The sequence below is a fragment of the Carlito syrichta genome, unplaced genomic scaffold (assembly GCF_000164805.1).
Source record: "Carlito syrichta isolate Samal-C Ts95f unplaced genomic scaffold, Tarsius_syrichta-2.0.1 Scaffold304768, whole genome shotgun sequence".
Classification (NCBI taxonomy): domain Eukaryota; kingdom Metazoa; phylum Chordata; class Mammalia; order Primates; family Tarsiidae; genus Carlito; species Carlito syrichta.
In genome coordinates this window covers 7,633-18,891 of record NW_007248864.1, presented here as the reverse complement: position 1 = coordinate 18,891, position 11,259 = coordinate 7,633, and the positions used below count along the sequence as shown (strand labels likewise).

The 11,259-nt window shown below is 38.8% G+C and overlaps 1 protein-coding gene across 1 annotated transcript in view; it reads left to right on the top strand.

The window, feature by feature from the left end:
• Positions 1–11,259, top strand: part of ATP11C (ATPase phospholipid transporting 11C) — a gene marked incomplete at its 3' end in the record, with an annotated part of 161,985 nt that overhangs the window by 146,790 nt on the left and 3,936 nt on the right. The window contains exons 13-19 of the mRNA XM_021713842.1: positions 355–516; positions 1,204–1,355; positions 1,973–2,044; positions 3,908–3,981; positions 5,621–5,724; positions 6,462–6,643; positions 8,640–8,903. Coding sequence (XP_021569517.1) covers positions 355–516; positions 1,204–1,355; positions 1,973–2,044; positions 3,908–3,981; positions 5,621–5,724; positions 6,462–6,643; positions 8,640–8,903 — 1,010 coding nt within the window. The remainder of the gene's footprint in view (positions 1–354; positions 517–1,203; positions 1,356–1,972; positions 2,045–3,907; positions 3,982–5,620; positions 5,725–6,461; positions 6,644–8,639; positions 8,904–11,259) is intronic.

Sequence of the window (11,259 nt, the reverse complement as noted above, 5' to 3'; positions counted from 1 at the left end):
GAAGCGGCCACTGCACTCCAGTCTGGGCGACAGAGTGAGACTCCAACTCAAAAAAAAAAACAAGTTAATTTAAAGAGTTAAAGTGAAGGGTTCCTTGGCAAAATCCCCACATTTTTTTCTTCCTGTAAATCTTCTACATATGAATAGGCCTACCTTAGACATGTGGTACTGTTTCATTGTCTTTAAAAATACTCATTTATTTCTGTTTGATAATATTGCCTCTATTATTCCCTAACATTTGACAAATCTTAGTAGAGGTGATTTTCTATGGATGTGAAAATACTTTGCCTTATAGCAAACTAAAAAAATCACACTGAAGAAACTGAAAATGTACGTTTTTGTCCTTGGTTTTAGGTGGATTATGTATTTACAGATAAGACTGGAACACTCACTGAAAACAGCATGGAATTCATTGAATGCTGCATAGATGGGCACAAGTATAAAAATGTAACTCAGGAGGTTGATGGATTATCTCAAACTGACGGGCCTTTAACATATTTTGACAAAGCAGATAAGGTAACATTTTTTGCATTGACATTTTATCTGAGAAATCAATCTCTGTATGCATGTGTTAACCAGCAGAGTAGAAAATAGTATTTTAGTAGGTGCATACCATAGACTTTTGAATAGCCATTTGTTTGTTCTTTTGGCTTCACCTTTCTTGTTTTACTAACACCTCCAGATTTTGTAAATGAGTAGAATTTACAAGTAGAGAGAATTGTGGGAAATGATATTTGGGTAAAAGCTTGCTTATCTGTGTGATCATAATTTTTTGAGCTTTATCTTTTAAAATATAAGCTCCTCCAAGAAAGATGCCTATTCAAATGATTGAAGTCCCAGGAGTGTCTAGGTATTAAATTAACCAGAATCTTCCCTATGCCTTAGCTATTTCTGGATTGTGAATTAGATACTGAATGAACACTTTCAGTTCATGAAGAAGTCATTGCTTTGGTTTAGGTGACACTACAGTAACCTGAGTGAGTTAACACAGCTCCTAGTGTATGCTAGCAGAGAACCAGGAACTCTGTTAGGTGCTAGGGGGATATATAACTCACTTGAGTATTAGGAATGTATAAACTTCTGTTACTTAGTTTGTTAGCGGTTATAACATTCTCTCTCACTAATGTATTGTCTCTGTTCATTGCCTAGTTACCAAGTGATCAAAGTAAAAATAATAGCCATTCTTCTGTTGCTGTTCCATAGAATCGAGAAGAGCTCTTTCTGCGTGCCTTGTGTTTATGTCACACTGTAGAAATTAAAACAAATGATACTGTTGATGGAGCTACAGAATCAGCTGAATTAACCTATATTTCCTCTTCACCAGATGAAATAGCTTTAGTGAAAGGAGCTAAAAAGTAAGCACTTCTTGTACTTCTCCTGAGAAATGAAATCATAGGAGGACAGAAGTTATTAATATTTTGGTTTCTCTCTGTTTGCTTTAATAAATGTATATATCTCCTATTACTTAATAAAAGCCATAACTGCTGTATCCAAAAGTTTGTGAAAAATTCCTAAATCTAACCAATTAAGGCCAAAAAGAAAATAGTGATGCATAGATATAATTTGCCTTGCTATTTATGCCAGCCAGAAGTCTGAATGTTCATATTATATTTTGCAAGTCATATACAAATGTCCACTTTTTGCACAACACTTGTATTTCTGAAGTGCTCCCAGCAATTTTGACATCGTTTGACTGACAGTCCAGTTTTACCCGCAAGGCCCAAGATGATTAAGTGGCTAAAAGGTCACACAGAGTGTTAGCTGCAGAATTTAAATCACAAATTGCCCCTCTCTCCCTTGGTTATGTTGACTTGCTCTGTGTTACCAACTCATCCAGGAAAAGAAAGCACAGTTATAGGTTGTGATCATATGAAAGAGAAGAAAAGAATAAAGAAACATGAGTAACCCCATTGCGAGGGAAATTAATCATTCTTTAGAGATACACAAAGGTCTTTTTTATTGTTTTTGATAGGTACGGGTTCACGTTTTTAGGAAATCGGAATGGACATATGAGAGTAGAGAACCAAAGAAAAGAAATAGAACAGTAAGTAGCTCTGTGTTCGATGTTTGTCACTTCCTAACCCCACAGTCAACTTTAAATGACTTCAGGCAGAGCAGCAGAAACTGATGCCCCTATAAATACAGGACTCTACTCTTCCGATTTAGAATTTTATGTAAATGTAATTGGAGTAGAAGCCATTTTTCATGAATGACAGATTTTATGGTTTGGTTTACATATGGGTTCAGTAGCCCAAATGAATAGTCTGCCTATAGTGCTTCTGAAATGTAGATGTCATTTCAGATCTCTAACACATGCTGCAAGAAAAATTAGTGAACATAGATGAAACCTTCTGCTGTCCAGTGCCCAAGCAATCACTCTGGGATTGTAAGCTCAACCAATAATGGCAGCTTTGGTGTAAACCAGAAGCTTTGTCTTGTTCTAGATGTTCAGGTGTCAGCCTCAAGGCAAGTAACCTGATATAGCAATGTCTCCACATTTTCTCTTTTGCCACAAAAACCTCCAACAAACAAAGCCACCTTGGCTTAATGGTGAATTTTAATTAGGTTCTGTGATTAATTTGAATTTCTTCATTTGAATTTGAAATGTAATTATCTTATCTTACTTTCATTCTGGCCCCTAGGATCTCTTGAGACCCGTCTTAGAAACCTGTAATACATGTAGAGGCACTTGGGTAATGTGCCATTTTGAAGAGGGATGCTCAGAAGCCCAGAGGAAGGTTCTTGGTCTGACTGCCAGAGACCTAGGGTCATTGTCAGATTTCAGATTGACTGTCAAAATTCAGATTCTAACCAGTCCACAACAGTGTCCCCATCCTGGCCAACTCCAAACAAAACACTACATGTAGATATCCAACACATACATACTCCCCCAAAACAAATGACCTCATCCCACTAAAAGAAGCTGTATAATAAATATTTTTATGTTAAATACATGTATCCAAGTTGTTTATTTTCAAGAAAGTATTCCCTCACATTGTTTCTGATAATTAACTTTTAACTCTTCGGATCCGTTCATTGATTAATTGTTCAGCCATCCACACACAAATCTGATCAATCTCATCGTGTCATTCCATTGTTTAAACCTTTCGTTGGCTTTCAATTGCTCTTAGGATAAAAACCCAAATTTCTGAAATGTCCCACAATGTTCTATTTTCAGCCCCTAAATGCCTTTCTTGCTTCATCTCTTGCTGTTCCCCTATTAACAAGTTTTTCAGGCATTGGTGAATTATATCAAGTCCCTTATGGACTATGTGTTATCATGCTGCTGTGCCTTTGCATGTGCTCTTTCCTCTACTCAGAGTGCCAAGGCCCCCTTGCAAATTTCAGCTCAGGCATGTCCTCTTTCAGGAAGCCTTTCTGTGTTCTTACATCTCCTCTGTGAGTGCCTTTGTTACAATATGTGACAACTGGGAGGTAGTTATCTCGTTACCTTCTGTCTCCCTTATGGTGAACTCTTCCAGGGAAAGGACTCAGGCAGATTCACCTCTATTCCCCAGCACCTAGCATGTGCCTGGCACAAAGTAGACACTCTATAGATGCTAGTGAAATAAATTGGCAGAGTTAGGACCATTTTTAGATTCCTCCAGATATGGCTTGGTGGGACACCTCTTTGTCCTTCATTGCAATTTGGTCATTCTTATAGTGTAAATAAGATACTAAGAGAATATATAAGTACATCTCAACCAACACTGGTGTCCTCAGATAGCTTATTCTGTTTGCAGAGAAATTCCAATGCAAGGGAAAGTACCAGTTGTGCACACAACCAGCGGCCTTCTAGCAAAGAGGAGAGCTGCCTGTTCATTTAAGATGTTTACATATCTTAAGATGTTCCTGTTTCTCATTGTAGTCTAGGTATTTTATTTTTCTCATTTCTGTTGCCTTAAAGGTATGAACTTCTTCACACCTTAAACTTTGATCCCATCCGCCGACGTATGAGTGTAATTGTGAAGAGTCAAGAAGGTACACCTCTTAAAAACTGGACTTTTTCCCTTTTCATTTGTAGGCTTATATATTGATCAACTATTTCAGGAAAGGTAAACATTTCATGTAGTAGAGTAGGATTAGCTAGAGTCATGCAAATCAGTAGCTTTTGTATATGCCTTCATGTATTTAAGTCCATATGTTCAATTTGCCAAATTGTCAGTGATAGAACCCCTGGTGTGATAATGCATTTTCTTGAAAACAGAACCGTATTTCTCTGCCCTGGGTTTTCAGACAGGAACTGAAAGAATGAATTTTATGTCTCAGGGTACCCACCAGTTACCAGTGATGTTTATATGCCACAGCCCAGTATAGTGTGTGATCCGGGATTACTGGCAGTAGAAGCCTTGAGTGTAGATAGTTGCTGGTTATCCCTTCCTGGCCTTTCTGGTTCCCCTGCTGTTGTACACTCCCTGGAAGCAGGTGAGGTAGAGATGACTAAAAGCCAGGCTTCTGGGAAAGGGCATTGCAGTTTCACTCCAGAGGTCTGGCTCTTTGTTTAACAGAGTAAAGCTTGCCCTTTGCAGGGAAACCATCATCCCAGGCTGTCCCATATCTTTGGGAGGCACCATAGTGGTTTTGCCTTCTGCTCACATTATGCAAGACCCATGAGGAGCACTCCTACTTCATCTGCAGACTCTCAGATGCATGTGTGTGTGGTGTGCTCAGGTGGTTTGTTTTTTTTAAAAAATCCTTGATGTATGTTTCAGTAATTTAGTATTACATTTGTTCTAAATTCTTTAATGTGAGAATGGGAGGGTACACACAGACCCTTGGGGAAACATAACCTGCTGTATTTATAATTTGTGGTATGACTGCAAAATAGTGAAATTGATTTTTGGTGATTTTAGTGTGTCATTATGGGATTTGTTTTGTGACTTTAAAACACTTTTTGCATGTGTGGAAAAATGAAAAAAATGCAACATCTAAAACACTGTTCTTATTTTTACACATCCACAAATATGTTCTACTGAAAATGGTGAAATGTCTGGGAAAGTGGTCTACAAAGGTCATTGACCTCAGAGCTACACTTTTTAATTTGTTGAATTCAGCTGTTTCCCTTATAAGGATAAAGTGTCTGAGTGCTTCAAGTGTGAATATTTCCTGGGTGTATGAACTAATCTAAAGTTGCACTTGAACCAGTATTCTACAAAACTATTCTCATTTCCAGTAAAAACCATCAAACCACTGTCTTAAAAACTAACTTTTATAGTTTATTCAAAATGATTTTGGCTTGTTTGAGCTTGGGATTGATTTTTGATATCCGTAGATGCACCATATTTGCACTCTAGGCCATGAATGACTACGTTTTCAAAAAGAATTCAGGTGCAACTCCTTGGCACAAGCCTAGTCCTCCATGATTTACTGGGAGGAGGTATGTTTTAACAGAGGTGCATGTGGTAAAATCTGACTTATTAATTGTGTCCATAATGGCCTAAAGAGGTGATGAATATTCTTCTGACAGACTAAACGTTGAGCTGTCTCAGTCCATTTGGGTGAACGTTGCAAGACAGCCTCAAAATACATGGTGGGAGACGCCATCTTAATAGTTATCTGCTATTAAAGTCACAATACCAATCTTAAAATTCTAAGTCGAGTGCTTTCTTTTTTATTTTAGGAGACATACTTCTCTTTTGTAAAGGAGCAGACTCAGCTGTTTTTCCCAGGGTACAAAATCATGAAATTGAGTTAACTAAAGTTCATGTGGAACGTAATGCAATGGTGAGCCTACACTCTTCCCCTCAAAAAATAAGGAAACAGAGAAATGCTGGAAATGACCATGTTTATGGGATTGCTATTTAAATGATTGGTGAAATGAATTTTACCTTATTTTTTTGCATTTGGTCTATTTTTTGAATATGAGGATTTAATGATATTATTTTTCTTATTTTAATATAAAACATTATCCTGGAGCAAGTTTTTAGTGAGAATTTACAGCTTTAAAGACTTTTCAATAATGCTTTTTAAAAGGGCTATTATTTTGTCATTCTGAACCTAATGAATGTTACCCTTTTATTTGTAATCTTTCATTTTTTAAAACTAAAAATGTGGCCAGGTGCAGTGGCTCATGCCTGTAATCCCAGCACTTTGGGAGGCAAGAGGATTGCCTGAGCCCAGGGTTTCAAGACCAGCCTGGTCAACTTGGCAAGACCTCATCTCTACAATAAATCAAAAAATTAGCCAGGCGTGGCGGCGCATGCTTGTGGTTCCAGCTACTTGGAAGGCTGAGGCAGAAGGATCGCCTGAGCCCAGCAGGTCGAAGCTGTGGTGACCTTGAGCATGCCACTGCACTCCAGCCTGAGCAACATTGAGACTCTGACTCAAAAAAAAAGCTAAAACTGTGTCAGAATTTTTTTTTGTACATATGGGTAAAACAAGAGTAAAGAGTGTGTGCTTTTTTCCTCCCAAGTACTATTATCATTATTAGAATAACTACAGATCTTCTACTTAATTTCTAGGATGGGTATCGGACACTGTGTGTAGCCTTCAAAAATATTGCTCCAGATGATTATGAAAGAATTAACCGACAGCTCATAGAGGCAAAAATGGCTTTACAAGACAGAGAAGAAAAAATGGAAAAAGTTTTTGATGATATTGAGACAAACATGAATTTAATTGGAGCCACTGCAGTGGAAGACAAGTAACTAGAAAATGATACTCTTGTTATTTTAATTACCAGTCATTTGGTTGGGATCTACCTGATTAGTAATTTATTCTCAAGGTTTGAAGTCTTTGATTTAGCTTTGTTTTCTAAATGGGCCTAGAGATTCATTTATTGTAGCTAGTATGAATAATTACACCAAATTTTGAAATGTTTGTGGGAATGACTTTTAAGTTAAAGACATGTAATTTAGAAGAATGAGTCAGTTATCACTAAGGTCTTTTGAATACTTACTAAGCCATCTAATTACTTACACAGATATCTATGAAATAGTCTTGGCATGTGTAGGGAAGGATGCTAGAGCCATCATTTGAGCTGGTGCTTGAAAGAAGGGGTAAGATTTTGAGAGACAGAGATGAGCAGAAAGGAAATTCAAGGTAGAGTAAACTGCATGAGATCTTAATCTGACTTGCTTTAACAGACCAGAGTATGTTTTGCATACTTTAAAATAATATGCTTTTTACTGTACAGGCTGAGCTCTTCTAGACATGATTTTGTACCCTGGTAGTACTCCAGCATTGATCTGCTTGAAGTAATAAGCTTTAGATTCTTAATATTTTGGAGTTTTCTAAAAATTATAAATGCAGATTATGAGACATCACCAAACAAAAAGTTATCTGGGCCGAGTGATGTACACCTGTAGTCTCAGCTACTCTGTTGGCTAAGGTGGGAGGATCACTTGAGCCTAGGAGTTGCAGTCCAGCCTGGACTAAAATTAAAATTAAGCCCAGCTTGGTGGCTCAGCCTGTAATCCCACCACTTTGGGAGGCCAAGGCGAGTGGATTGCCTGAGCCTGAGGGTTCAAGACCAGCCTGGGCAACTTGACGAGACCTTGTCTCTACAATAAATCCAAAAACAAATTAGTCGGTCATGGTCATGTATACTTGTAGTTCTGGCTACTTGGAAGACTGAGGCGGAAGGATCACCAGAGCCCAGCAGGTCGAAGCTGGGGTGGCCATGAGCGTGTCACTACACTCCAGCCTGGGCGATGGAGTAAGACTCCAACTCAAAAAAAAAAATTAAAATTAAATAAATTTTTAAAAGGTACAAACATATATTCAACCACATTGGAAGGTATTGAAATTCTAATGAAATTCATTTAGTCTAATTTCACTGTTACTCTAAGCTAAAAGAAGCCCAAGCCGGGCTCGGTGGCTCAGCCTGTAATCCCACGCCTTTGGGAGGCTGAGGTGAGTGGATTGCCTGAACCCGCGGGTTCGAGACCCACCTGGGCAGCGAGACCTCATCTCTACAATAAATAAAAAAATCAGCTGGGCGTGGTAGCGCATGCCTGTAATTCCGGCTACTCGGAAGGCTGAGGCGGAAGGATCGCCGGAGCACAGCAGGTCAAGGCTGCGGTGGCCAGGAGCGGCCACTGCACTCCAGTCTGGGCGACAGAGTGAGATTCCAACTCAAAAAAAAAAAAAGAAATTCAAAGAAAGTATCATTTTTCTATCCTTGTCTTTTTAGAATGATACTTAAATTCTCATTCAGTATGGTTGATGTTCCTGTTCTTAATGCTCCTCAGGGATGGAACTTCACTAACTCTCCTCAATGTCTGATTAGAATGTGTTTGATTCTTATATGCTTATTTAGGTATTAGGTATTTGTATGGTGAGATATATAGCATATAATGAAATAATACTGAAGTGACCATGAATACAAATATCTGGTGAGTATCTGAACATTTTAGCTTAGAGTGACGATTCTCAATTCTGCCATGGGTTACCACTTACTTCAAGAGGTATCACAAACTTTTCTAAACCTCGTTGTTTGAAATTAACTTTATTAAGTAAACCTGTGCCAGAGATAATACTCTCAAAATGGGTAAAGGCTGTATAAGAAAGCCAACTGTGATATGGTGTCAGGACTCTAGAATTGCTGTGAATTATAAAAATATTCTCTTTTACAAGCTGCTTTGCAGAATTTTTGTCAGAAATTTTAGAGGATAACAAGGTTTCTTTTGTGTTCCCAGGCTACAAGATCAAGCTGCAGAGACCATTGAAGCTCTGCATGCAGCAGGCCTGAAAGTCTGGGTGCTTACTGGGGACAAAATGGAGACAGCCAAATCCACATGCTATGCCTGCCGCCTTTTCCAAACCAACACCGAGCTCTTGGAACTCACCACAAAAACCATTGAAGAAAGTGAAAGGAAAGAAGACAGGTTACATGAATTGTTGATAGAATATCGTAAGAAGTTGCTGCATGAATTTCCTAAAAGCACTAGAAGCCTTAAGAAGTAAGAAAATGCATCTATTTCTTATATATAGACATTAATACAGATGTAAATCACAGTTCCTTATGCAAAAGGTTCCATTTTCTGTAATTTATCATTTTCTATTTGCAGGTGTTTTATGCTTACAAGTTAAAATCTTCTCTGAGGACATAGCTAATGGCCCACTTATGATTATTTGGCACTTTCCACCTCTCCTTTAACTTAAAAGAAAACTGCATTTCTCAAGTTTTAGAAAAATAGTTCAGATGGGATAGGGTGCATTCAGGTAGTATGGCCAGAGACTAGAAAAATAGCTCAGTCTTCAAATTTTTATAGTCTTGGTATTCAATATTGATATCCTGGCCTGGTCTATGCTAAGAAAAAATATTTCTTTTTCTTAAATTGAATGTAATGAAATCAGCCTCTATAAAGGTTTTCATGCATTTTTAGGTTCTGGGTGCCATTTTCTGTGAATTCTTGTGCCCCAGAACTCCAAAGGGAGCCAAATGCTTGTTAACATGGCTGCTTTAATTCTGCCTTCAACTAGCTGCTCAGGAAAAACTTGTGGGACATAACAGTCTTAAGGAAAGTCATTGCCCAGAGATGTATCTTCTATACTTTCCATTGGCTAAGGCTCAGCCTTGTATAAACCAATTACTTGAATTTACCTCAGCCATAAGCAAATTGATTTCCTTTTTTGGAATGCTACCAGCTGTGCTTGCATGAAAACAAAGATCCTGAAGCAATACTATTTTCCATTTCTTGAGCACATTTTATGTTCCAGGAACAGTGTTAAGGGCTTTATATGCTTATTCTCATGTAATCATCATTAACAACCCAGTTAGGCACTCCTATTTTCTTCCTTTTACAGATAGGGAAACTGAGACTCAGCAAGATGAAGTGACTTGTTCAACATCACACAGCTAATAAGCAATTAGACAAGTCCATCACATTCTAGAGCCCATGCTTTTAACAAATATGCTATATCTGTATCCTCATCTCTAATGTTTAAACAAGTTTTAAAAATGAATAACTCACATTAATGACACTATGGCAAATTTTAAAACAGCTATTGTTCTTCTGCTTGGGCATAAGTGAGAATATACAATTTTTTGTTAATTGCCTGTGAGAAATGTTTCCTTTAGCCAAATGGTACTTATAAAGATGGTCCAAATTGCATACATTTTACTTGTCTTAGTCTACTTGGGCTGCCATAACAAAATACCATAGACTGAATGACTTAAACAATAGAAGTTTATTTCTCACAGTTCTAGAGGCTGAAGGTCTGTGATTGGAATGCCAGCATGGTTGAGTTTTGGTGAGGGCCCTCTTCCTGGCTTATAGGTGACCACCTTCTCCCTGTTCCCTGACATGGCAGAGATCTCTGATGCCTTTTCCTCTTATAAGGGCAGTAATCCCATCATAGGGCTCCACCTTCATTAGCTCATCTATACTTAATTACCTCCTGAGGATCCCACTTCCTAATACCATAACATTGGAAGTTAGAGCTTCAGTGGATAAATTTTGGGACAACACAATTCAGTCTATAACAGGCACAAATCCCATCATGAGGTTGAGACCCTCATGACTTTACCTAAACCTAATCACCCCCTAAAGGCTTCTTCTCCAAACATTGTCATGTGGTAGGGGTAGGTCTTCAACATATATATTTTGGGGAAACACAGTTCAGGCCATAGTACCATTCAGTAGCTCTGAGGGGCACTTTTGTAAAAGCTAGGGTTTATGAAAAACTTAATACACCATACCATCTCAGATCAGTTATCTTCCTGATTATCTGTTTGGAGTTGGGCACAAGTCTTCTCCATAATTTTGCAGACTTTAGACTCAGAATCACCTTTGCCAACTTCTGCTTCCTTGCCCCTTCTGCTTCAAATCAGCCCCCAAGCCTTATTCACACTCCCATTCTTACCACTAGTGCCCCACATCAGAGGCCCTATCACCCATGCCTTGAATATTTTAAGCCCCTCTGCCAGATGAATGGTCTTTTTTTTCTTTTTTTGAGTTGGAGTCTCACTCCATTGCCCAGGCTGGAGTGCAGTGGCATACTCATAACCACCCCAGCGTTGACCTGCTGGGCTCCGGCGAGCCTTCCACCTCAGCCTTCCAAGTAGCCGGAACCACAGGCATGCACTACCACATCCAGCTAATGTTTGATTTATTATAGAGATGAGGTCTCGCCAAGTTGCCCAGGCTGGTCTCGAACCCACAGGCTCAGGTAATCCACTCGCTTCGACCTCCCAAGGTGCTGGGATTACAGGCTGAGCCACTGAGCCTAACCTGAGTGATCTTTAAGTAAAGCACTGTCAGCTGGGCTCGGTGGCTCAGCCTGTAATCCCGTGCCTTTGGGAGGCTGAGGTGA